The sequence below is a fragment of the Halichoerus grypus genome, chromosome 15 (assembly GCF_964656455.1).
Source record: "Halichoerus grypus chromosome 15, mHalGry1.hap1.1, whole genome shotgun sequence".
Classification (NCBI taxonomy): domain Eukaryota; kingdom Metazoa; phylum Chordata; class Mammalia; order Carnivora; family Phocidae; genus Halichoerus; species Halichoerus grypus.
In genome coordinates this window covers 26,672,251-26,699,081 of record NC_135726.1, presented here as the reverse complement: position 1 = coordinate 26,699,081, position 26,831 = coordinate 26,672,251, and the positions used below count along the sequence as shown (strand labels likewise).

At 58.1% G+C, this 26,831-nt stretch overlaps 1 protein-coding gene across 8 annotated transcripts in view; it reads left to right on the top strand.

The window, feature by feature from the left end:
- Positions 1–24,924, top strand: part of CPNE2 (copine 2) — a 53,166-nt gene extending 28,242 nt beyond the window's left edge. For 3 of the 8 annotated variants that reach the window (XM_078063700.1, XM_078063699.1, XM_078063697.1), the window contains 11 exons: positions 851–922; positions 2,173–2,256; positions 2,561–2,650; positions 3,643–3,741; positions 4,288–4,374; positions 5,818–5,877; positions 7,705–7,838; positions 14,285–14,336; positions 15,773–15,906; positions 22,879–23,115; positions 24,367–24,924. In XM_078063700.1, the coding sequence (XP_077919826.1) occupies positions 851–922; positions 2,173–2,256; positions 2,561–2,650; positions 3,643–3,741; positions 4,288–4,374; positions 5,818–5,877; positions 7,705–7,838; positions 14,285–14,336; positions 15,773–15,906; positions 22,879–23,115; positions 24,367–24,712 (1,395 nt within the window). In that variant the 3' untranslated portion in view covers positions 24,713–24,924. The other 5 variants (XM_036068963.2, XM_078063701.1, XM_078063702.1 and 2 more) reach the window with 5 other exon arrangements.
- The last annotated feature ends 1,907 nt before the right edge of the window (positions 24,925–26,831 follow it).

The following is a 26,831-nucleotide window of genomic DNA, read 5'->3' as shown; positions in this document are numbered from 1 at the left end:
AATGGGGGCAGTAATAGGATCTACCTCGCAAGGTTGTTGAGCAAGTGTCTGCTGGAGGAAGGGAAAGGCAAGGAAGCCTAGCGTCCCGTCTAGCTCTGTGTGGGGTTCTGGAGGGCCCAGTAGCTTGTAGGTGAGGCTGTCCTACGGGTGGGAGGGAAGAGGTAGCCCTAGCAGAGAGAGGCCCCGGCCCACTTGTGTCGCTGTTGGCCCGAGGGCTTTCCCTGCCACTCTGTGGGGAGGGGGAGACAGAGGCCCAGAGAGGGCAAAGGTGGCCCCAAGGTCACTCAGCTGGTCCATTGCTGGCTGGGTTGGAGCCAGAGGGCCATGGCTGAGGGCGAAGGCATGGCAGACAGATGACAGTATGAGCTGACAACAGCAGAGGGAGCTCAGGTGACTCCTGTCCCTGCCCTGGGCCTCAGTTTCCCTAGCTGCACGGTGAGGTTCCTGGAATACCCCATGCCTTGGCGTTTTGAGGTGGCTATGCTCCCGGGGTCTGCAGTGGGGGCCCGAGGGGGCCTATCAAGCTGCTCCCTGGCCAGAAGCTCTCCCCAGGGCTCGAGACCACCCCTCATATCTGGTAACTGCTTCACAGGGCCTCCCCTCTTGAGCCACATGGGGTCACTTCTGATCCCTCAGATTCACATGGGTTACCCCATTTTCCAGAAGCTAGACATGGAGGTTTTGAGAAGACGAGAGGCACGTCCAGGGTCGCCCGGTACTGTCCCTCCTCTCCTTTCCCCCTCCCAGCCTGGAGAGCTGACCCCTGGGTACCTGTGCTCACTGCCCGGCAGGACGCCAGGGGGAGTCACAGGGGCAGGTCCCAACCCTCACATTCCCCCCAACCTCACAGATTGCCGCCCAGGAGCTGTCGGACAACCAGGTCATCACACTGAGTCTGGCGGGCAGGAAGCTGGACAAGAAGGTGAGGCAGGAGAGAAGGGGGGTTCTCCATCAGGGAGCGGTATCCCTCCCCCAGCGCAGGGTTGTGGGGCCTAGTCCTGGTGCTTCTGGCCATCACCTTCATTGCCCCCCACCCAGGAACAAGCCCATAGCTCAGGCCACCCCAAATTTGGACCTCTTTACCACTGAGGTAATGAGTTTGCCATTATTTAGAGGTGTTCAAGACATAACTGGAAACCCACTCCTGGGGATTTCCTGTGTCATTTAGTGTAAATGCTGGGATCATTACAGTAACCTACAGGGCCCCACTGGATGTGTCCACGGCACCCCCTGACCTCACCCCCTCTGTTTTTTCCACCTTCATTCTGCCTCAGCCAAATTAGCCTCCTCATTGTCTCAGGATTGCACCAGGCACCCTCCTGCCTCAGGACCTTTGCACTTGCTATTCCCTCTGCCTGGGATGTTCTTTTCCCTGAATATTCCCTGACACTATTTTGTTTTTAAGATTTTATTTTTATTTATTTGAGAACGAGCACAAGCAGGGGGAGGGGCACAGGGAGAAGGAGAAGCAGGCTCCCCACTGAGCAAGGAGCTTGTTGCAGGACTTGATCCCAGGACCCTGGGATCATGACCTGAGCTGAAGGCAGATGCCTAAATGACTGAGCCACCCGGGAGCCCCTCCTGACACTTTTTTTTTTAACTTAAATAAATGGATTTTTAAAGGACATGCGGGGCGCCTGGGTGGCTCAGTTGTTAAGCGTCTGACTTCAGCTCAGGTCATGATCCCAGGGTCCTGGGATCGAGCCCCGTATCGGGCTCCCTGCTCAGCAGGGAGCCTGCTTCTCCCTCTCCCTCTGCCTGCCGCTCCCCCTGCTTGTGCATGCTCTCTGTCAGAGGAATAAATAAAATCTTTAAAAATAATAATAAAGAAAGGACATCCTATCCCTTCTGTGACGTGCTGGGATCGTTTCAGTTTTTCAAATCCCCACTAAAATAAAATCATATCCTGCTGCAGGCATCGATCACCCTTTTGAAGCCCTGCCCCATCTAAGTTGGAGCGCCTGCAGGCTCCAGGTCTCAGGGTCTCTGAGCACAGGCTTTGGTAACCCCGGGATGGGGCGGTTTCTCCTGCGGGAGCTGGTTGGCCCCAGGGGACCCACAGCTCCCACCCCTGACGCGGGGTTGGGGAAGGCAGCTCCCCCCCCAACCACCGCCTCATCTGAATCTGGTAAAGCCATGCCTCCCTCACCTGCATCCTCCTGCTTCCTCCAGGACCTCTTCGGAAAGTCAGACCCATTTCTTGAGTTTTATAAACCAGGAGATGACGGCAAGTGGATGCTGGTTCACAGGACTGAGGTGGGTGCACGGGGCTCTGGGGTCTCTAAGCCAGTGGGTCTGTAGTCCGGCCACCCGTCTCCCTCCGCCCCCCCCCCCCCCCAGTGTCTCAGGACAGGGCTGTGAGATCACCGCTGTGCAGGGAACGGGAAAAGCCACGGTGGCGCCTCAAGGACTTGCTCCCTTCCTGCCACAGGGATGCTCATGCCACCCCCAGGAGTGTGGCTGTGGGCCTCTCTGCCTTGCCACCCCCATCAGACTGGCCCAAGCCCAGAGCACTGCTGCCCTGGGCCTGCACTCAGCCTCGGCCCTCCCTGTGCTGCAGGTGATCAAGTACACGCTGGACCCTGTGTGGAAACCATTCACTGTGCCGTTGGTATCCCTGTGTGATGGGGACATGGAGAAGCCCATCCAGGTGAGGGGGCTTGGGGAGCCCTGCGCCCCACCCTGCCAGATCCAGCCTCCCAAGCTCTCCCAGGCTTGCTGGGGATGCCCTGGCCAAGCTCTTTCTTACTAAGATGGAAAAGCAAACCTAGGTAGGGGGAGAGGCAGGGGACCTGGGCTCTGGTCTCACATCTGTCTGACCCTCTGAGCCATCTGGGCAAGGCCCCCGTCTCCGTGAGCCCTTCCTGAAACAGGAACAGAATGACTGCCCGGTTCTTGCCAGAGGCCTGCGGCGCTGCCACCTGGGACAGCGGGTGTGCAAGCGACCAAGGGTTGTCACTGTGATGAGGACAGTGATTACTGGTCGCTACAGAACCTCAGTCCCCATGCGCGGTGACTGAGAGCAGATGGGGGAGACGGAATCAGCGAGGCCGGGGCAGGGATCCCTGAACAGGGTACTAGGAAACCTGATTCTAGTTCTGGGTCTGCTGCTGCGGCTGTGAGACTTTGGACAAGTGCTTCCCTCTCGAAGCCTCAGTTTATCCATCAGTGGAATGGGTATGATAATTCCTGCCTTCTTCCTAGGACTGGCAGCTAGATTAGCGAGCATGGAAAGCTGGGATTTTTTGTGCCTATCTCAAGGAAAGGAGTAGTCTAGGGAGACAAGAGGCATGTCCAGTGTCGCCCTAGGGAGGGTCCCAGGCCATGGCCCGCCAAGGCAGGTGGGCCACAGCCCCAGACAGATGAGGAGCTGAGTGACGGGTATGTGGGGAGTCGAGCTTCCTGCTCCAGAGTGTACAGCCTCCATTGCTGGGGTGCTCCTTTTCCCAGTAATCATGGAAGGCTTCCTGCGGGAGGCAGTTCAGGAGCTCACGGCACCATCCCAGGCCAGCAAGGCAGATGCTAGAGAACAGGGGAGGCACCAGCAAAAGGAAGACATGGGGTTTGCTCAGGTGGCTGAGAGGGGCCAGAGAGCACCTCCCTGGGGGCTGCTCTGGGGTGACCTCCGTGGACCCACCCCAGGTCATGTGCTACGACTATGACAACGACGGGGGCCATGACTTCATCGGCGAGTTCCAGACTTCGGTGTCGCGGATGTGTGAGGCTCGTGATGGCGTCCCGGTGAGATGGGCCTGTGTGTGTGACCCTGAAACCTCAGCAGGGGACGGGTGAGGGACACAGGCTTAGAACTGGGCAGACTGGGGCTCAGATCCCACCTCTCTGGCGTATGACCTTAAGTAAGACATCCAGTTTCTCTGAGCCTCAGCTTCCCCATCTGTCAAATGGGGCAGAGGGGGAGACTGGGAAATAAATGAGATGATCCTGGTAAAGTGCCTAGCATGTGGTGAGCACTCAAGAGCTGTTAAATGAACTCACCGCAAGAGGCTGGGCCCTGGGTGATGGTTCTGGGTATATGAGTGGACATGATGTAGATGAGTTAGCATCTGGGGTGGGAAACAGATGCAGGTCCTCCTGCCTTGGGCAAGCACCGCTTGGTGTGAGCCTTAGGTAGCCAGAAACAGTCTGGGTGTGGACATCCGGGAAGGCTTCCTGGAGGAGGCATGCTACCCCCTGATCAGGACTGTGGAGGGGATCCTGGGGCTCAGGAGAGGGTCAGTCCCCCAGGGAAGCCCCAGGCTGAGCTGCTCTTTCCCTTACGTTGTCCAGGTGGAGTTTGAGTGCATCAACCCCAAGAAGCAAAGGAAGAAGAAGAACTATAAAAACTCGGGCATCATTATCCTGCGTTCCTGCAAGGTGAGCCAGCGGGGGTGGGCCCAGAGCAGGGGCCCAGTTGGGGGGATCATATCCCATCACTGCAGAAGGGATAGACAGAGCCCTGAGTATGGAGCTAGCAAGGCCTGGATTCAAATCCTGGTTCTGCCACGTCCTGACTCTGGGATCTGCTGAGCTTAACCTCTCTGGGCCTCAGTCTCCTCATCTGTAGAATGGGGATGTTAACAAGGTAAAAAACAAAGGTGAAGGGTTAGTCTCATATCACATTCCTGGGATATAAGGAGGTCCAGGAGGGCATGAGATGACCTTCCAGGGCCTCTCCTGGTTAGAAGGTAACTGCTTCCCGTGCTGGCGGCTTGCCCGTTGCATGTCTGGCACCCCAGGGGCAGAGGGACATCCGGCGGGGGCCCAGCAGCATCATCGAGGGCTCAGGTCACTGTGACTCCCGTGGTGCAGCTGGGGCCGCTGGGGCCTCTGAGGCTCGGAAAGGGAATGAAGTTCACAGCAGCGGTGGTGAGGGCCGCCCCTGGATGCCCAGGAGCCGGCATCTGCTGGAATCAGGCAGGGTGCTCCGGAAGGCAGCCTAGGCCCGGGCAGCGAACGCCCTGGACACCTGGCCTGAAGCGGCATCCTCCCTGTGCGGCCTGGCGGCCCCCGGCCCCCGAGCCTCTGCGGCCTGGTCTGGAGACCGCGCGGTCTGGCGAGGGCTTCCACGACTGCTCGCTCCATGAGGTCACGATGCCAAAGTGCCCTGGGAAAGCTAAGCTGGCAGCCGGTGGCGTGGGGTCCTTGTTCCTGAAACTTCTGTCACTCGTACTCCCCTTCGTGATTTTTGCCACCTGCCTTACTTACTACTTTTTGTAATCAGCCCTTTCCCCCCACCATTCTTGGTTTTTTTCTTTTTTTTTTTCTTCAATACATTTATTTTGAAAGGAACCCCCTTATAACTCCACCCAAATAGGAAGGCCAGTATCTACCTTCGCCAAAGGAGCAAAAGGCCATCAAAACAAACACAGGGTGTTAGCAGCTTGATTATAGCAGAAGGCCTTGGGCTGGAGGCCTGGTCGTTCTCTGCTCAGGGTGGAGGTCTGTCAGGGCTAAAGAGGGCTTAAGGACCGGACAGCAACAGAGACTTTCTCTGCTGTGTAATTGGTAGGTACAACTGACAGTAGGCCCAGGGACCCTGCCTGGAAGGAGCGCGCGTGCTCGCGCGCGCGCGCGTGTGTGTGTGTGTGTGTGTGTGTGTGTGTGACCCACTGGAACTGTTGCTCTGAGAGCTTTGTTATAGAGAGATCTGAGTTTCGTTGTAATCAGCCCGGGTCTTCCCTTGGCCTCCTTGACTCTACTCAGGCTTCGGGGCACAGAGCAGTCAGCCCCCCGGCTCCCCCTGGGAACTATGGCCAGGTGGAGGGCCGGCCGTCAGGTGCAGGCCAGGGACCCACTGACTCCCCTGATTCCTTCCAGATAAACCGGGACTACTCCTTCCTGGACTACATCCTGGGAGGCTGCCAGCTCATGTTCACTGTAAGGCTCCTCCCCCGCAACCCCCCACCTCCCGACCCCAGTGAGGACCCTCCCTGAGGGCTTGGGCGACCTACTGCAGCAGGACAGACTGGGGATAAACTTCAGGAAGGACTTCCCCAGGGCAAGGGGAGCGTCTGGCCCAGAGGAGAGGGCATAGGTGGCTGAGCCTGAGTCCGGGCTTAGCTATAGGTCAGGGCCTGGCTGCCCAGCCCTCAGAGTGTTGCTGGCTACACCCCTGCAGAGGGAAAAGAAGCTGAATTCCTCCCTGCCCGTCAGAAGGCCTTCCTGTGTGCTCTGCTACGCCTCCTGTTTGCTCACTCAGTTCCATCCACACGGGTCCTCACTGTTCCCCCAAGATGCCAAGTGCCCTTCTGTCCGAGCGCTTTGCATCTGCTGTTTCCTTTATCTGGAACGCTCCTTCCGGAACCTTCTCACGGCTGCTGCCCTGACATCCCTTCGGGCCATGGCATAGAGGTCACCTCCTTAGGGAGACCTCCCCTGACGCCCTCCTGTCGCTCCTTGTCACTTCCCCTATTTTGTGATCTTCAGAACACTTAGCCACTCTGAAGTTATTTAAGTATCTTTCTCTTGTCCCTGTTTGTCCCACCCCGAAGACTGTGAGTGCCCCAAGTGTGGGGACTTTGTTTTGTGTGCCAACCTCAGCAAGCCACTCAGTGCCTGGCACATAGTAAATGTTGGGTAAACGAGTTGTCCCTCTGTCCGTGGCCTGGGGTGTATGCCCCCCAGACTCGTCCCGCTCATCTGGTCTTACGCTCCTCACTTGAAGGGGACCTCCGGCCCAGGGGGAGGAGGTGCTGGGTCCCGTGCTCTGCCCACCTCCCCGCCTTGCCACCACTTCTAGATCCCACGGGACTGGAGGTCACCTGCACGACTCTGTGGAGTCAGGGGATTGGCCTTGTTGACCTCTAACCCCACTGGTCACCACTCCCCCCTCACTCCGAGAGGCTGGGCTCTCCTGTTCCTTCTGCATGTGTGTGTGTGTTCATTTAACAAATGGATACCGAGCACCTCCTCTGTGCCAGACCCACCCCACATGATCAGGTTCCAAGGTGGCCATCTGTCTCCCTAGATCCCTCTCCTAACCCTCCCCTGCTGGGCAGGCTCGCCCCCCTACCCATCTGTGCTACCCCTCCAGGGCCTGAGCTGGACTTCCCTGGGGTCTGAGAGAGCAGATCTTAGCTTCAGCCCCTGCGGAGCACCTTCTCTGGTGCTCTCTGCCTCGCCCTGGCCCTGGCCCTGGGGGCGTGTGTCTTGCCTACAGTGAGCACCCACTCTGGGCAGATGGGCACTGGCCTACCAGGCAGCCCCAGGTCCCAGAGCCCCCTGGGGGCCTGAGGGACAATGTGGAGGTGGCTTGGGGTGAGGATAAGGTGTCTGGGAAGGCTTCAGTGGGGCAGGGACATCTGAATTGGGCCTGAATGATAGAGGAGAATGAGAGAGGGAGAAGAGATGGCCTGGCTCTTGAGGTAGAGGGAACCTCATGAATAAAGGCCTGGAAATGGAAACAGAGGAGTGTGTGGGTCATGACAGTGAGGGGGACAAAGGAATTTGGGAGTGTGAGTTGACTTTGTGTCACATCTGGCCAGTAGACTTTATGCTTGGGCAGTAGGGACCCACTGATGGCATTAGAGCCAAAGGAGTGACTCGGTCCGTTTCTAGGTTTCAGACCATCTTATGGAAGGGTGGGTTGGCACTGGGAGATGAGTGACTTCCCATGTCCTATTAGCCTCTTTGTTCCCTGGGATGAGCTAGGGAGCTGGAGTCTCTCTGGCCACCTTGGGTGGCCTTTTTCTTCCCACTCTACAGGTTGGGATAGACTTCACAGCCTCCAACGGGAATCCCCTTGACCCTTCCTCTTTGCACTATATCAACCCCATGGGCACCAACGAGTATCTGTCGGCCATCTGGGCTGTTGGGCAGATCATTCAGGACTATGACAGGTAAGCTTGAGGAGGGACTCTGGAATCAGCTACGGCTCCATCCAACCCGGAAGCTCAGCTTGTCAGAGCTGGAAGGGACCCAAAGATCCTCAAACCTGGGAATGGCCAACACATGGTATATGTGCCTTATTGCCCCTTCCTACACCTGTGGCAGACATTGCTAGTCGATTGCTGACCTCTTCCCTACCGAGCCGGATCCACACTGGAATCCTCCTCCACATGATACACCAAGTAGCCAGTAAGAAAACGAATCAAGAGGGAATATGAAACTTGTTTGCTATCATTGCACCTTTCTCTTTTAGAGCTGGGGAAGTGTAGGCCTGGGATGCAGGTAGAGAACTGATCCAAAGTCAAACAGATCAGGGGGACTAGTCCGCAGGCATTCTGATTCCTGGGCCCGACACCCAGTGTCCTAATATTCTCACTCCCGCTGGGAACTTGGAAGGAGCAGCCAGAAGGTGTGGGCCTGCTTCCCATGACCCTGCTTCCTGGAGATCTTTGGTTGGGGGTGGGGGGGCAGCGGAAAGTCAGTGAAGGAAAGCTGTGTAGGGGGTGTGGCCTTGGAGGATCAAAAGTCACTTGAAGGTTGTGGGATCATTGCCGCAGGTGGTGCTTATTGGGACTCCCAGGCCAGAGGGTGGAAGGATCAGGAGACCGGGGAGGAAGGTACAGGTGCCAGAGATTTGGCAGGAGCAACAGCAGGCTCAGGAATCCTGTGTGCACTTGGCCTCCTTAAGAGAGGCAGCCTGAGGAGCAGGGTCTGACTCCCAGGGCCTAACGGGTGTGGCTGGGATCCCTGGCCACATTAAGAGAGGTATAGCACACAGGGGAAGGGAGGTGAAAGTCCCCATCTGCATGGTTGGGTGGAGGAGCCTCCTGTGGCCGCTCAGGAGTCCCTTGTATCCAGCTGCCCACTCGGTCCCTTCACTGAGCCTTCTCACGGGCATTCAGACTTACAAGGAGTAGTTTAAGAGAGGGCACAACATGATTGAAATTGGAGCATGAGGGTGCCCTGTGTGTTTGGGCCACAGCTAGTGGTCTGTGGCCAGGGCTGGGGCGGTGGGGTGTGAGGGAGGGCAGGTGGAAGCAGACGAGAGTAGGCTCTAGGGCTGGATGATGAAGCGTCTTGAAGCTAAGCCGGGGTTCTCAGAACTTTTCCCAGCCACAAAAGGGAGGTTGAGAGACAGGCAGTACATTTCCATAACGACTGTGGTTTAGTGGATGCCCGAGGTCCCAGCGTGAGAAGGACCTAGATGCTGCTGCACCCAGGCCCACTGGTTAGAAGTGCTGTGATTGATTAGCCATGTCTGCCACAGGTGTAGATGGGCTCAAGCCTCACATTCACCAGGTACTCAGAGGTGGGTGTGAGCTCAGTAGATCATTCAAAGAGAGCTCTTTCTAGAGGTGGTGGGCTTTTTCCTTCTGTCCTTGGAGGTGTGCGAGGCCGAGTGGGCCCAGCCCTGGTTGGGGGCTGGGAGGGGTGAGTGTGGGCGGGTGAGGCCTCTGTCCTGCTGTCTCATAGTGGGTTTCTTCTCCTCTCTCTGTATTAGTGATAAGATGTTTCCGGCTCTGGGCTTTGGGGCCCAGTTACCCCCAGACTGGAAGGTGAGTGGAGCTGGGCTCTTTCCTTTTGGTTGAGATGGGATTTGTGTATATGGCCTCTCTTGATTCTGCTTTGGAAGAGGCTGGGGGCCCAGCCTCCCTGCCTTCTCTGCATTTACCCCAAACCCACACTCATGGCTCAGCCTGAACCTCACGCCGGCCCTGGGGCTATAAGAACGAGCGGGACAGTTATGGCTCGGTCCCCTGGTATTCAAGTCAGGTGGGGAAGACAAGTAGGGTGCCAGATCTGGCCAACAAAAGTCCAGGACACCCAGTGAAGTTTGAATTTCAGATAAACAAATTTCTTAAGTATAAGTATGTCCTAAATACTGCCTGGGATATACTTACATTAAAAAGTTACCCATTGTTTATCTGGAATTCACATGGAACGGGGCATCCTATATTCTGTCCGGCAACCCCAAAGACGGGCAGGGTCATCAGTGCAGAGATGGGGCAGCGTGGGCCTGGGAGGAGCCCAGAGGAGGGCCCCAACCCGGCCTGGGGGTAGCAGAGAAGGCTTCCTGGAGGAGGCAAGGTCTAAGTCAAGAAGGGAAGGGAAAGGAGGAGTTTACAGAGTGACTGGAGGTGGTGATGGGGCAGGGAGGGTGTTCAAAGCAGAGAGAACCCTGGCAAAGCCTGCGAGGAAGAGGGACAGGGCCAGGTGGAGGAACTGAGAGTGGGCGTGCTGGCGTCTCTAGGGAAGATGGAGAGAGCCACGGCTAGTGGGCTGGGAGGCCAGCCATGCAGGGCCTCAAATGCATGTTAAACAGCAAAGGGCGGCCACTGCGGGGTCCGTGTGGGGTGTTCTCAGCCAGCTGCCATTTTGAAGGCCCACTCTGACTGCTGAGTGGGGGACTGGCTGGGGTGAGGATGGGCAGGACGGAGAGATGAAGAGAAGGAGTGATGTCCATTCTACAGGCGGAAAAACAGAGGCTCAGAGGACTTGCCCAAGGCCATGTTTAATTCCAGCTGGGCAAGCGGACCCTTAAGTTTATTCTCAGAACCTGCTCCCCCTCCAGTGAGAAGCCTGGGGATGGGCACAGCGGGCTCCTAAGCCTGCATGCGCGTCTCAGCTCGTGCCCCCTCTCGTCTGCCCTGCTGTGCCCCATGCTGTTTTCCAGAGTGAGCTGGGGAGGGACGATCTTCACCTCGAGTTTCAGGGAGTGGCTCTGTGGCCTGCTGGCTATCGGATGGTGGGCCCGGGGCGGGGTAGGATCCTGCAGGACCAAAGCTGGGCCTCTGGGCAGACAGCGATGCCACTGGGGGCGGGGCAGGCTGGTGCGGCCAGGCCTGGCAGGAGCCCGTTGCTAGGACACCACCAGCTTTGAAAGAACTCTGGCTGAATGAGATGTTTTCTCGCTCAAAAGCCTCCTTGGAAATGTCACAGGGCAACACAGGGCTTGGCCAGGCTGGAGTGCCCGGTAGTGCCAGGAGGGCTGCCAGAGCCAGGCCGGGCGAGGGTGGATGGTGCGTCCCACCTCCCCTGCCAGGCCCGGCCTCTCGCGGCCCCTTACCTCCCTCCCCTTCTGACTTGCCTGGCTCCTGCCACTTGAACCTTCTCTCATTCATTCCCGCCTCAGGGCCTTTGCACGTGGCCTTCCCCTGGCCTGTTACTCCTTTTCACTTTTTTCCCCCCACTCTAGAGGCCACAAGGGCATTCCCTGTGGGAGGCCTTCCCTGAGGGAGCTCATGGGGGGCCCCTCCTCCCGTCCCGGGCTCTGTCCTCACAGAACTTTATGGTCACCTCTGTATGTGTGGGTTTGCTCATTTGTCGCCTCCCTCCAGAGCTCAGCAGTCCGGGAGGGCCCCTGGTTTCCTCCTGTCTGTGTCCTGGCTCCTGGCACACACTGGGTGTCTACTTGTTTGTTGACAGAGTGAATTTGGGGCCTAGCAGCCTGAGGAGACAGGTGTTGGTTCTCTGAGGGTGGGAAGCTGGAAGGAACATGCGACTCAGCTGCTTGCCCTTGGGACCGTTGTTCCTCCCTGGGGCTGGGCCAGGTGCACCCAAAAAGGACCCCTGCTCTGGTCAGTGGCTGAGGGACTCAGAAAGCAGTTCCTTGAGGAGATGGCATGAAGCCTTGGATGTTCAGAATGAGCCAGAGTTGGTCCGATGAAAAGAGGGGTCAGGCGGGAGGAAAGGTCTGGGCCCACAGCACAGGCTGTGACTCTCCCCACTGTAAGGCTGGGGTAACTGAGACTCGGAGAGGACAGTCCCTCTGGGGTCCCTTCAGCTCCCTCTCTTGTGCCCTCCCCCACCAGGGCCACAGGGAGCAGCGTCTTAAGTAACCCAGAGGCCAGGGGCCAGGCTAGGTGACCAGAAGCACTGACTGTCAGAAGGCAGCAGGGAGTCCCAGGACAAAGACCTGTGGCCAGCAGGTCCCCAGGGGCCCCTAATCTGGCTTATGGCCTCCAGGAAACTTGTCCTGTTTACTGGCATTTCTCAGGCAAACCAGGGCAGCGGGTGTGGGAGCGGCTGGGCTGCTGTAAGCCGCACGCCTATGTCTCCCAGATCTGGGCCTGGCTCTGCTGTGGCTCACTGTGTCACCTGGGCATTCCCTGACCCCTTCTGAGCCTCAGTCTTTCCACCTGTGAAGTGGAGCTGCTGGAGCAGGTGCCCCGAGGGGCCTCCGGGCTGGATGCCTGACCTTCACAGCCCCATCCACTTGGACCATCAGGCCTTCCCGCAAAGAAAGCGGGGGGGGGGGGGGGAGGAGTGAGGAATGAAGAGGTTGGGTGGCCCAGAAAGCAGAATATTGCTCCATCCTTACCAGGAGGGGGCTTTCCCCCTTGGTCTCTAAAATCTCTGAAAATCTGATTTTGCGGGAAGTCATTGGCCCAGGGAGGCCGGTTTCCTTGGCAACCATTTTCCTCTCTCAACCCCTCCGTACAAGCCCCCCTCTTAGTCTCTATAGAGGCTCATCAAGTTGCCATGGCAATGAGGACCTCCAGCCCCCACAGCTGGAGCCCAGACTAGGGACAGATGAAGAGGGCCCCAGGGCAGGGAGAGCACCCAAGAGGGACATCAGGGGACCAGCTCCATGCCAGCCCTTAGGGCTGAGGGAGCAAAGAACAGAAAAGCTATTTCCTCCCTACGCCCCCAACAGGGAAGAGTCTTCTCCTCAGGCCATCCCCCCCACCCCTAGGGCCCTGCTGGGGTGAACTCCCCGTGCTGGAGGGTTCACCTCTCTTGGCCCAGGAGGGTTCAGCAAGGCCAGGACCCCAACACCCTCTCAAGGCGTGGGGGGCTCAGGTCTTAGGCCTGTTCTGCTGTGTGGCCTTGGCACCTGGCTTTCCCTCTCTGGGCCTCAGTTTACTTGTGAAATGGGCACATTGGACTTGGTGGGGCCTTCCAGCACACACGTTGTAATGTCTGGGAGCTAAAGAGTCTGGGAGTGTTTGCGCCCAGAATAAAGCTCTCACCTGGCAGATACTCCCCTAGACCTCTTCATCTTCCTAATTTAAAACCCATGGGTGAGTGTGAGAAGATGGAGGAGGGTCAGTGAATATCCTCCAGACTAAGAAGGCACTTTCAGACCAAAAAATGAAGCCAGCCTCTCCGTTGACACAATTTAATTCAGGGTAACTTACTGGGGGCCGGCCCTCCAGGCAGCATGCAGCCCTCCCCCACCCAGGCGGGAGCAAGGGGCATGGTGGTGAGGCCACGGGGTAGTGCGCACCATCTCTGCTAGTTAGCTCAAGTAGGGCCTTGTGTGCGCCACTTTAGAGAAGATCAGAACAAGCCCACCTGCATTCCCACGTGGGCACACATTAACCTCCACGTGGGCACAGTTAACCTCCCCGGGGCCTAGAACACGTAGCCCCCGAGGGAGGTCATTGTGCAGACACAAACAAGATGGCGTCAGCCCTCCTACGGAGAGGAACACCTTCTGAGGTTAGTGGGTTCGGGGAACATGGGCTCAGGAGGCAGCCTGACCTCGGTTCTGGTCCCAACGTTGTCCTTCAGTAAATGTGAGACCCTGGGAACATTCTAGATCATTCTGTGTCTCCGTCTCATCATCTGGAAATGGGGTAGTAAGAGGCCTTTCCCCACTGAGTCATGGCCGGGAGCAAGGGGATGCCTGCAAAGCTCTGAACATGGGGTTTGGCGTGCAGTAGGGAGGGGGGCTGAGTGGGGATTTTGGCTGTGAGACCGCAGCAGGAGGGAGAGTGGGGAGGCCCCCATCTGAGCTCCAGCCCCCCGAGGCCCTGGGTTCTGTAGCCACCGCAGTCCTACTGCAGCCCCGAACGGTGTCTAGTTAGTGTTCCTCTGTGTTCCCCAATCTGGGAGTGCGCAGGATGATCCACAGGGCTGGGGCTAGAAGCAGCCCCCTCTGGCCCCATGATGCTTCCTGATCCCCAGGCCAGCTGAGCAGGCTGTCCGCTGATCCCCGGTTTGGCTCGCTGGCGTACCGTGGGCTCCTTTGCTAGCAGTCGTGCCGACCGTGAAGTTGGGGAAAGCCCTTGGGGCCCAAAGAAGTGGAACCTCAGAGTATGTGACAAAGGAGCAGTCCAGGTGCTCCTGGAACCCACCTGGATGCCTCCAGAGGCCCCTCTGTCCCACTCCGGGACTCTCTTAGGGGGTTGAGGAGGCACAGGAAGCGCTGACCCCCCAGAAGAGATTAGGGTGATGTGCACCCATTATGAAGTGAGAGTAGTCAGACCTCTCTGTGTGGCTCAGTCCTAGCAGTGGAGGTGAAAGCAGATGGGGAGGGGGATCAATAGCCTTGACCTGGGGGTGGGGATGGGGCATGAAAAGCCAGGTGCCCCAGAGGGAGCTTTGGCCAGGCAGTGGGTAGGGCCTGGGCCCAGAAGGCTGCCGGCCCAGCATTTTCTCTACATTTCAGGTCTCCCATGAGTTTGCCATCAACTTCAACCCCACCAACCCCTTCTGCTCAGGTGAGTGCCAAGCCCGCCTGCACGTGCCCTGGGCGGAGGGAGGGGCAGCATATAGGTTTTGTCTTGTGCTCCCATCCCCTCCCCCTCATGCTTGCTCCTAATGACAGATGGGGCAGAGCTGGAGGTTGGAGTCAGGTGGTCCTGGATGCAAGGCCAGCCGCTGCCCTTTCCTGGCTGTGTGACCTTGGGAGAGATCACTGCCTCTCTCTGGGCCTTTGCCTCCTCACCTGCCCCAGGGAGTGTGATACCCGCTTAGCTCACCTCAGGGGGTGGTTCAGGTGAGAATTAAGGGAAGCGTTGACAGGAAGGCCTGTGTAGGACAGGAGGAGGTAAGGGCAGCAGATTATATACCTGTCTCTCACCTCCCACCCACCCTTGCTGAAGGGCCCATCTCTGCCCCACCCTGCTCCCTCTTGCCTTCCACAAAGAGCCTTGGCAACCAAGGACTGAGGGTTGCCGGTGTGGGAGTGGGGGGAGAAAGGGGCAGGCAGTGAGTGGTGCCTGTGCTCACCTCTGCCCCCTCGGCCTCAGAGGATTTCTGAGCCTCCAGAATCAGTTAAGAGACTACTGGAAGAGGAAGGGGGCTCCAGGTGGATATGGAAGAGGGTGGGCCCCGCCCTCATGAGACCTTCCAGCCTAGGATTTGGCTTGGATAGAGCATCTGCCTTCCCTGGGGATTCCCAAAGCTGGGCCCAGTTTGTACTTGGAAGGGAAATGCATCAAGTCACCAACTTGGGAACGATGCCGTGACTCAGAAGCCATGGGCATTTGTTGGCCAGAAATGTAGCTGGTACTACTCCTGGGCTCTGTCTAGTTTGGAGCAGGTCTCCAGAGACTTTGTCCAAAATCAGGTCGATCAACCTCCTCCCCAGCTAGAGGCCGCCTGGATAGGACCACGGGGCTGTGGGATAGTCGTCTTCTTATAATGGTGGCCGTTTACAGAGCACCTACTGTGTGCTGGGGCTACACAAGCATCTCCGTGTCCTCCCCCCCCCCCCCCCCGAGCAACCCTCGGCAAAAGCTGTAGCATGGCCAGAATGGACGTCAAGATGGCCGGCTGCCAAGTCCCTTCCCTGGGAAGAGCCTGCTGAGCCCTCCTCTGGCCAGCTGCCCGAGTGAAGATTATCAGTCCCATTGCCAGACAAGGAAACAGGCTCAGAAAGATGAAACAACTTGCCTCAGGTCCCACAGCTAGGAAGTGGCAAAGGCAGGATTCGAACTTAGGTCTGCCTGACTCCATATTCAGGGCTCTTTGCTTTATACCATCTTGGCCCTGCCCTTTGGGAGCTTCTGGTCTCACGGGACCCATGCTGGCCACCGGAGGGGCATTTGGGGCGAGCATGAAGTAGAGGCAGGATCTGCAAATGGGATGAGGGTGGGTGAAGGGTCAGGGGGGACCGAGGCTGATGCAGTCTCCCCCACCCCCCGTGAGGCAGGTGTGGATGGCATCGCCCAGGCATACTCGGCTTGCCTGCCCCATATCCGTTTCTATGGTCCCACCAACTTCTCTCCCATCGTCAACCACGTGGCGCGGTTTGCGGCCCAGGCCACACAGCAGCAGACGGCCACGGTGAGTAGGCAGCCACCGCCGTGGGTGTGCGGGAGAGGGCTGGCCCTGGCTGGGCCCTCCTTGCCTGACGGGAGGGCCAGACTGAGGTCCGCCTCTACTCTGCCCACCCCCATGGGGCTGGTGAGCTGGACATTTGGCTTTCTCTGCCTCGGTTTACCTGCAAGTATGGTAAGGGGGTTGGACCAAGCTCAACTCGATTGATCCTGGCTTTCCGGAGCACAGACTTGAAAAAGACACAGTGATTCCGTTCATGCTTAGTAGGACATCAGACTGTAATCAGTGGGAGGTGCCTCCCCAGGGCAGGAGGTGTTCGTTATTCCTGGGACACATGGAAACCAAGAGACGGTGGTCCCTGCAGCCTTAAAGCTGACCTTCTGGGCCACTGTCTGGCCCTGGCCCAGTGCTCAGTGACGAGGCTAGAGGCAGCCTGGTGGGAGGTTGCCAGGGCGACTGTGTGGCATCTGGAATACATGGCAGACGGCCATCGATGGCATCTGCATCCCTGGTCCTGTCTCTGCCCTCTAGCTTCAGGCCTAATGCCAGTGTTGGGGTCACCAAGGGTCACCTTGTCCACTTCGCCCTGCACCTACCAGGATTTGCCCTGACTTGACTATGCGGCATGAAGCCGTCTCCCCCAGCCCCAGGGGCGGTGCCACAAGTAGCCCTCCCCAGGCCAGCTTGTCAGGTTCCAGCCAAGGCTGGAAACCCAGCTCCTAGCTCTGGGTGGTGGAGCCTGGGCTGTCACCAAGGAGACTTAGGTCTGCCTCCTGCCTGGCCGCTCCCCACTGGGAGACCTTCCCAAGCCTGTGGCCTGCTCTGGACTCCCCCTTGGAAAGGAAGAGTCTGCGCCTAGGCTGACGTCCCTTCTAGACTGTCCTTTTCATTCTACCTCCAAGATGGTATCTCAGATTGTCTTCCCAGAGCCAAGGCCACCAGCTTCGGTCTCTGGCCCCTACAATCCATTCTCCCGCAGGGGTCCTGTTGGAGCCTGCCACTCCCTTCCACAGAGACCTCCTCTCCTACCCACCACGCCTGCCTTCCCTTCTGATCTTACCCTCTTCCTGTCCCTCAAACACACAAGCTTGTACCCCTCGCAGACCCTCTGCCCTGCTGACTCTCTGCCTGGCTGGTTCTACCCATTCCTCGGTGTCCCCTCAGATGCCACCCCCCCCCCCCCCCCCCGCCGTGGCCTTCTTTGACCACCCCTCTGAGGCTGATCTCCCGCCTTCTCTGTTGATTCTCATCTGGACTCTGAGGATGGCAGCGGCATCTAGTTTACCTTCTCCATGTCTCCTCATCCGTGGTGTGTCCCCCCCCCCCCCCGACTGCCAGCCCCACTGGCCAGGCTGTTGCGTGTTTGCCACCATCCGGCCCGTGGCAGGCACTCACCGCACCCGGGGTTGGATGAATCTGTGGGCCCCGCCATGGGAGTGCTGTGCGAGGCTCGGGAGGCAGGGGGCTGGGACGCCCGCCAGCGCCCCTCCCAGAGGGAAAAGGACCTGGTCCCACTGGGCCCACCAGAGGAGCGAGACCCCTCCCTGATTCCTAGGGAGGCAGAGGTTGGCTTCTGGGCGTGGCAGCAAAGATGGAGGCTGTAGAGGTTAAGCGAGAGAAGAGGATACCAGGGTCGCCCTGGGGAGGGCAGGACAGCAGGACCCAGTCTGGTTGTTTGGGAGGTGGAAGGGGGCTCTCCGGTCAGGCTGCCAGAGTCTGAATCCGGGCCCCTCCCCTTCCTCCCTGTGGCTTGGGCAAAGCACGGAACCTCCCTGAGCCTCCGAGTCGCTGTCTGTACGATGGGAAACTAATATGACCTGCTAGGTGGTGTTCAGATTAAGCAAGATCACACAGCACCTGCCCCCAGAGAGACCTGGGGGATGAGGAAGGACAGGCAGAGCAGACTGCAGAGGCCAGGGCCGGCAGGAAGGAGGTCATGGCGCAAGGGCTGGGGGAGAAAGAGAAGGAAGGTCTGGGTCTCTTCTGCCTCCGGGAGCAGGATCTGCCGTAGTGCCAGCTGCGCCTGCCGCTGAGGGCCTGAGACAGGCCCCCTCCTGCTCTGAGCCCATTTCCTGTATGAAAGGGGCGAAGGAAGCCCCCTCCCGGGGTGCTGGGAGGATCTGGGGCCACCTGAATGGGACAGCGACCAAGGCAAGGCCTGGGAGGGGCTGGTTTTTAATTCCTGGGGGCGCAGGGCTGGAATTGGTTGGTGAGGCAGCCGCTGGGCTTGCACCACTTGGATGCCTGTGGTCAGCCAGGCCGTTGTCCCGCCCCGTCTGTTAGCGGCCTGAGCCAGTTATGAAAGGGATGGCAGAAACGGCGCGCATCCTTGTTGAACAGGAAGAACGGGTGTGGTAACAGGAACGAGGCCGGTGTTCTTGCCAGGCCGAGCCAGGGTGGGACGGCGCAGGAGGTGTGCTCCGGGCAGAAAGGGGCCTGGGGCCCTGGGGCAGGCCAGGAAGGGGATCTTGGTGTTCTGGGGAACAAATGCTAAGGGCTCCCCGGAGCGGGAAACTTGGCCCTTTCTCTGCCCAGTCCTGATCCTCTCAACACCCCAGCCACTTTTAGGCAGCACCCTGGTCGTCTCAAGGCAAGGATCCGGCACTCTCGGTGCCCCCGCCACTTTGGTCATGACCCGGTCCTTCCAACCTGGGGAGGCAGCCTTCTCTGGGCATCCTCACCCTCCAGGATGCAGTGCCCCCATCCCTGTGACTTGGGCCATCCCCCAGCAGGAGTGGGACCGGAGAGTCTCTCTCAGCCCCTCTCACCCTGATGTCCAAACAGATCCGCTTCTCCACCTCCGGCCTGGCTCTAGCCTGCAGCTCACCGTGCACCAGGGGTGGTGCTGCCTGATGGCTCAGCCTCGAGCTCCCGAGGCCCATCGACCCCATTCAGACCCCAGCTTCTCCATTGCCTGGCTGTGTGACCCAGGGCAGCTTGCTGAAGCTCTCTGAACCTGTTTCCTCTCCTGTACCGTGGAGGTGCTGAACAGTGGCTGCCTGCTAGAGACACTGAGGATTCAACCAGATTGGCACGTGAATTGCTCAGCACAGTGCCTGGCACACAGTAAGCACTCCTGGGGATGCCCCTGAGCACAGTGAGACCCAAGGCAAAGGGGAAGAAATTGTGGATTCAGCGCTGCTTTTATACAGCCGCTTGGGGGCGGGGGGGGGAGGCAATACTCAGTGTGGCTTCACCTTCCCTGGCCCTAGACATATGCACACGCGTGCACACCCACGTACAGGAACTCGAGAGCAGATGGTAGGAGGCATTGCTCTAGGCAGGCCTGCACTCTCCCGTTCACACACACAACCCATCTTTCCGGAGCAGATTTCTGTGCGGCACTAGGGAGACCATGATGCGCGGCCTCTGCCCTCCCGGAGCCTGCAGTCTAGTGGGGAACCTGGCCGGGGAAACAGCAGCTGTGATGCACTGATTAAACCTGTGCCGACAAAGGCCCAGCCTCCTAAAGGTGGCACCTAACCCAGAGGGCTCAGGGAAGCCTTCTTGGAAAAGTGATGTCCAGGCTGAGACGTGGAGGATGCTTAAGAGTTAGCCACGTAAAAGTCGTGTGTGCGTGGGTGTGGAGTGCCCCAGGCAGAGGGAACAGCATATGCAAAGCCTAGGAGGCAGGGTGTTTGGACCTAACTCAAGGAAGAAGTCTTGATGTGAGAGGAGTGAGTTGGGAGTAGGAGAGAGCCAGCTACCACAGGGCCTTGGAAGGCAATGAGGACCCTGGATTTTCTCGAGGGCCATGGGGAGCCACTGAGGGTATTAAGAGGTTCAGAAAGGGCTAGACGATCCCCATTATGGGGCCCCCATCCTTCTCTCTGCCCATAAGCCCTGGGTCTCGCTGTCCATGGCCCATTCCTGCTTTGCTACCTAGGTATCTGGTGTCCTAGTGGAGGGGGAGCTGGGACACAGGGCCCTGGAATTTCCCCCCACCCCAAGGGTCTTTGGCAGCCAACTTCCAGAAATAAGCCAGGGAGCAGCTCCCCCAGACTCTGACTGGAATTGTTGTGGTCGGTTTCTTATAAATCTGATATGTTAAACGCTTTAGGGGAAGTGGCTATTTACAGGCCCAGAAGCCTGAAGAACCTCTGGGTAAAGGCAAAAGCTACTCCATCCTTGAATGGTGTTGGGTGCTTTGATTTTTGGTTGGACCTGACAGTGATTGACTGTGGTTCTGGGGCAGGGACGGGGTGCCAGAGCTGGGAGATGCAGAAGAGGGTTGCAAAGGGCTGCCTGGAGGAGCACTCGGGGTGTCGGGTGGGGGAGAGGAATCTCCAGAGGAGACATCCCCCCGCCCCCCACAAGGGGTAATGCTGGCAGGGGAAGTGGAGCTCAGGGCTGCGGAGGGCCTTCCACCGGCTTGGGATGGAGGCGTAGACGCTCCGATGGGTCTTGGAACTGTGGCTGGAAGGGTATGCCAGGCAGGAGGAAGGGTACCAGGAAGGGCGTGGAGGTGGGAGACCAGGGTTGTCTGTGGGGACAGCAGCGCCCTTTCCCACCTCCTCCTGCCCTTCATTCTCCTCGTCTACAGCCCCTCCCATTTCTGTCTTGGTGGGGCTGTAGAGCCTTGGGGTTGTAGTGGAATGTAGAGGCTCTGCCTGGGGTGGGTGAGAAGCACAGGACATGTTAGCTGCAGGTCCCTTGCCAAGGCTGGCCCGGCTGGGCAGAAGCTGAGATCAGGCCCAGGGCTGTGGATATTATGGCTGGCTGGCTGGCACGCACAGGAGTGAGGGTTCATGTCCAGTGCCATGGCTCTGGCTCTTCCCTGGGCTGCTGTCCTAGACATTGAGACCGTCTGACAGTGGGGTGAGAGGGTGCGGAAAGCTCCTCCTGCCGGGGCCCATTACTGGAGAGGCCGGGCCACCAAAACGGGAGGGACAGGGGTGGCAGAGGGGGACACTGTGGAAAGAGCCCCAGCTCTGGAGTCAGCCAGGCTTGTGTATGGATCTAGACTGTGCCAGTTCCCAGCAGTCGCTGAACCCCCTTCTCAGCCCTTTCCTCATCTCTAAAACAGAATCCCAGCGTGAGGATGGCAGGGTCTGTGCACTGTGGTGCATTAGCAGGGACTTTCTCACCCTGTCAGGTGGTGCCCATGGTCTTGCGGGAACCCAGCCCCAGGCTGTGCCCGCCTCCCTGGGAAGGAGGATCCAAGGCCTGGGGGAGGCCCAGGCCTGAGGCTCCAATCTCCTGGTATAGACCTGCGGCTGAGTGAGAGGAGAAAGCTGAGGGCCGCATGGGGGGAGGGTGGGAGGCCAGTCCTGCCCTGAGTGGTGAACCTGTCGATTGAGGCCAGGCATTCTCCCTCCTCCTCACCAGGACCTTCTGTGCCTTCCGTCCTGCCAGCTTAGGTGCCCCGGAAATCTTGCCCTGGACTATTTCTGGCGGGAGGGGAGTGGGGTTAGAGGGCCATTTACAGAAGGGGTGCTGGAATGACGGTGGGCTGTGGGGGGACAAGGGTGTAGATGGGCTTATAAGGCCCTCCAACCACAGGCATGGGGGGCTGGCAGCTGCTGCCCTCCACTGCAGGGATCCAGGCTGCCATCTCCATAGCAACAGGTATCCCCAGCACCAAGGGCTCGGTCTCTTAAAGGCACAGTGAAGGAGGTGGGTTAGGATGGTGGGTCTACACCTCCGAGCGGCTCACCCGCTCCTTCCAGGGCTGTGCGTGGGCGACAAGCAGGAGAGTAGAGCATCCTAGGGGGCTGAACTTGTAGCCTCTGTATGGTTCCCACTGAGCAAATGGTTTTGCTGGGTGAGGAGGTGGCCAGGTGCTGACCTGGGGTCTGGCTCGGTTCTGCCCTGTATGACCTGGACTAGTCTGGCCCCCTTTTTCCTCTCCTGAGAACCAGAAGGATCAGACTAGAAGGCAAAAGCCTCAAAGAATATTAGGGCCATGTAGGGCTTTTCTGTTTATTTTACGTATGGGGCAAACCAGGTTCCTTAAAAAGGGGCCAGAGGGTGCTAAGGACAGAGCTGACACTAAGGTGTCAGCTGGCTTGGTATTCTGGGGCCTCTGCCCAGGCCATCTAGGGAGCCTTCCTGAACCTCATGTGCCCACCATGTCCCATTCACAGTCCATGCTATGGCCATACATGCCCATGCTAATTATTCAGTATTTTAAGTAATTTTATAAGGAAACTGTATAGCCCACCGTAAGTGAAAAGTTACCGCTTGCCATATATAGAAAGTAACGGGAAAAATAAAACAAATTGTACCTGGTATTGAAGTCTAGCTAGAAACTGTCGTCCCCTGAAGCTCTGCGCTTCCCGCCTCTGTTAATAAGGAAGGTGAGCACATGAGAGGCGTTAAAGGCCCACTAGAACCGACCCGAGACTCCCTCCTGGGTACTGTCCGCGGAACTGAAAGACCGCTGCAGAAGTAACCCTGTGCCTTGAGGCTGTGTGTGCTGTGTGAGCCCAGAAGCACCGGCCTGTGTGCCAGGCAGCCTGTCTGAGGCCAGCCCTGCAGCCGGGGAAGGAGCAGCTTGCAGGGATCTGTGCGGGGCGGAGAAGGCGAGGCTGGGCCAGGTCGGCCAGGACGCGCCTCCCTCCCCGGCCGTGGGCCTGCCCGCCAGGGATGCAGTTCTCGGGCACAGAGCGCCGCTGTGGTACAGCAACTGCCACCGTGCAGATGACGAAGCGGAGGCGCGGCAACGTCAGCCAGTTGCCCCGAGCCCCACAGCAGAGCAACCGGAGGGCCAGGCCTGGAGTTCGGGGCCCTGGCACCAAGCTGCGGTGTCTAAGGTCACAGCCAGGGCAGGGGGGAGAGGGCAGTTTGTGCCTCGGGCTGGGACCAGGTCAGGGTTTGGTTGGCCAGAGGCCTGCAGGGGTGGGGTGCTGCAGGCTGGGGCTGGGATTTGGCGGCAGCTGGGCATGAAGAGCTGTCCTCCCAGGGGTCAGAGGGTTTTGGGAGGCCGGGGAAGGGGGGCCAGAGACTTCAGAGCACCTGGCTGCCTCTTCCCTGCAGCAGTACTTCATCCTCCTCATCATCACGGACGGCGTCATCAGTGACATGGAGGAGACGCGCCACGCCGTGGTGCAGGCTTCCAAGCTGCCCATGTCCATCATCATCGTGGGTGTGGGCAACGCCGACTTCGCCGCCATGGAGTTCCTGGACGGGGACAGCCGCACGCTGCGCTCGCACACCGGGGAGGAGGCGGCCCGTGACATCGTGCAGTTCGTGCCCTTCCGAGAGTTCCGCAACGTGAGTGTGGGCCCAGGCTGGGGAGGGGGTGCTTAGGGGACCCCAGCAACCAGAGTTAATAAGGATGAATGTCTTGGGCTCCTCTGCCCTCCGCTCTATTGTGTGCTGCCCAAGGGCCCACCCCACACAAGCCCCTACGACCATGTGAGCACTGGCTTCAGCAAGCTCATGGAACCTAGGGAGCGGTGCCCAACCCACACTGGGGCTCCAGCGCAGGGTTTCAGGGAGGCCCTGACCTCCGACCAAGGTCCTGAACCAGAAGTTGGGAGTTATCCAGGTGGGGCAAAGCATTCCAGGCAGATAGGGGGCTGAGAGCAAAGACCCAGGGGTGAGAAAGGCTTTTGTGGGTAGTCACACCTCAACCAGCCTACTTCACAGATAGAAAACGAGGCACATTTTAGGATGGCCTGCCCCGCAGGGGGACTGGTGGCCCCACCTTGTTCCTGGAGGTGGCTCTGGGCCTATCTGCAGATGACCCCAGGTCTGCCCACAAGGTCACTGCACTAGCAGCTGGACCCACCAGGATCCCAGGGGGAGCAGTCTCAGATGCCACCCCTGTCCCATCACCTGGGAGCCCAACTCTTATTTAACTAGATGCTTACTGTGTGGCCTTGGGCAAGTCCCTGACCTCTCCAGACCTTGGTGCCCTCAGCCATAGGGACTCTTGGGTGAGGATCCTACAAGCCAGTCCTAGCAAGAACTTACCACTGTTTTATACCCAGTGCCCTCTGGGTTTGCCTGAGGTGGTCCAACTCCTTCCTCTGGAGCCTTAGCTTCCTGAGGACATATGCTGGGCCTCGGCCCCCCATTCATGCACAGGACACTGACTGAGCACCTCCCCATGGCTGGCCTGTGGCTGAGCATTCAGTAGTGAGCCAGACAGTCCTGGCCCATTTATATGGGCCAAGAAGGTGTTCAGGAAATGTCTGTCAGGTAAGTAGGCTGTGCAGCTCGCCTCCACTGTCTTTTCCCTGAAAAGCCTCCCAAAGACACATTCATCTTAAAATGCGATCCCCGGGCATCTCAAGTGCTCAAGGAAAGAGTTAGACTTCAGGTAAAGGAAAAGCAGTGCTAGCAGTGGGGTTTCAGACCCTGGCTGGGACAAGGGACTCGAGTTCTAGACAGCCCTGGCCCTGATTCTGTCCTCCAGGGACACCTTCTCTTAAAGCAGTCTGGGCATGGAGCCCCCTCACCATGGTCTTCCACTGACCCTTCCTATCTCTCCTCTCCACCTCCCCCTTGGCCCCACAGGCAGCGAAAGAGACCTTGGCCAAAGCTGTGTTGGCGGAACTGCCCCAACAAGTCGTGCAGTATTTCAAGCATAAAAACCTGCCCCCCACCCACTCGGAGCCTGCCTGAGCACCAGCTCAGGCCCAGCAGCAGCATGCCGGCTGGGCCTCCCGCCCTCCCAGGAACGTGCACGCTCACCCTGCTTCCTGGTGTGGGGGGCCTTGTTTTTAACTCATCCACGTTTTTATTTTTTACAACCAGACCTCCACCCCCCCACCTTCCCCCAGCTCAGCTGGGCTTCCTTTGTTGGAGTCAACAGATGATGCTTCCGGGCCAAACTGGCTTCCTCCCTCCCCTTAAGTATTGAATGTACTTTGTATAATTTTAGTGAAATTGTTATTAAAGAGAAAATTTTTACAATCCTAACTGGCTTCTTCCAAATAACTAGCTGCAGACCCTGAAAGGAGTGTGTCCCCAGTGCATACTTTGTGTCACTGCCCGCACCTACTTCCTGCTGTGTTTTTATACTGTGACTGTGTTCTATTTGTTATACTCAGGGTAATAAAGGAGTTTCCAATGTCCCTGTGTCAGCGCCTCCCTCAGCTGGGACCTGATGGGCTCAGTGACCTGGGGAAGGAAACATAAAAAGCTCTTTCCCCCAGCAAGGTGGGGCACGCGTTCCATGCACACAGTACTCACTCTGTTAAACTGGCACAGAGCACAGGCTCAATACGTATCTGCGGATAGATAAAATGCCCCGGGCCCCCACCAGCAACCGTAGCCCTGCGGAGCCTACACCAGTCCCGGGGTCCCCAGGCCCAGCCACTACCATGTGGTACCCGCCCTCCTCCTCTTAATCTACACACTGCCCTGCATGCGCGCACGCACGCGCACCCAGACACACACGCAAGGTGGCCGTCGCAGCCACCTATCTGCTCCTCTTTCGGGCCTCTCGGGCCTCGGGGTACGCCCTGTGGTCTACAGTGCGTGAGAGCCTCTTTGCCCGCATGATGCTAAGCTGACAGCTGCTGTTCGTTTCTAGGCCCCACTTCATGAAGCCAGCCAGGGGCCCACTCTCGGGGTCCTCCCAGTTCTCCCCTTTCTTCCACATAATACATCCTTTTGTCTTATCTACCTCCCCGTTGGAGTTTCTGTCACCCCTGTGCCCCAGGCTTCTGTGCAACCAATAACAACAGTTCTACTAAGCGCTGGTTCTGGCTCCGCATTAAGAGCTTTGCAGGCATAATCTTGATGAACCCTTCCAATAGCCTAGAGCCTATGCCTATGACCATTTCAGAGATGGGGAAACGAGCAGAAAAGCTAATCAAATCTCGCAGAGGCAGAGCCAGAACTTACATCCGGATCTGCCCGATTCCAGAGCCCATGCTTACTACACAGCATCTTCCTCTGACTCTGCAAAGGAGTCTGCTCAAGTTGCTAATGAATTTATCCTTTCTCTGCACTCAATCTGTGAGGTCTATTATCCTGACCCACTCTCCCAGGTCAGTCATTGTCACTGGGGCCCTCTAGAGCTGGGCACTACCAGGGAGGTTCCCACCTCCAGGTGCCTGGTAGCCTCAAGGACCCCCGTCTACCTGCTGACAGTGTGAGGGAGATCTTTATCCTCAGCTTCCAATGCCCTGATGGTTCTGCAGCCACCAAAAGTGAGTTGAAATATCCTTTCAGGACTCCTTCACTTCTGAGAGGGCTGCAGGACTGCATGGCGCCCCATTTCCCCAAGGACCTCTGGGTAATCACAGCACAGTGGCCCATGGGGCCAGCTGGCAACATGGATGGACCCAGGGCCAGTGCGTCTTGGCTCCTTCGGTTCGTACCTAACCCTTGCTTGGGCCAGCTGTAAGACTGGGTGTTAGAACAACAGCACAAGTCTGCTTGTTTGCCCACCTGTTCAGCAGCTGAAGTGAGTCTAGCTGGATGTCACATCCAGGGAAGTTTGTACCCATCCAAGCCTGGAATAATCTGTCAAGGTCTGCAGTCAAATGCTTTATCCCTGAGCCATACCCCCTAATCTGTCAAGCTATGATTGACCAGAAGTCTCTAAAGGGGAGGAGCCCTCTCCTCCCAGCCCCACATCCCCTTCTTAGCCCTCAGGGGACAGGGAGATTGGGGGGACCACTTCTCATGCAGACTTCTCCCTTACACCCCGCCCCCAGGAGGAATTTACCAGACTGGTAAAACCAGGAAGATAGACATCTATTGGGCCATGTTACGGTTGAGTGCCTGCCTTATGCTGGTGTCCATCCCAAATGCTCAAACTCTTACGGACCACCTACCTCAGGTGTGGTGGCCACGGCCCTCACCTCCAAGCTTCATGGGAGCAGACCCCGACATCTCTGCTTTCTTCCCCCTTCTCTGCCCAGGTTGAGTGGATCAGTCAAGCAAGCCCTCTCCCAGCTGGCTCAAGTTCACAGGGGAAAGGAATGCACCCAAACTCCTGACCAGGCCAAATCACCACTTAAAAAAAA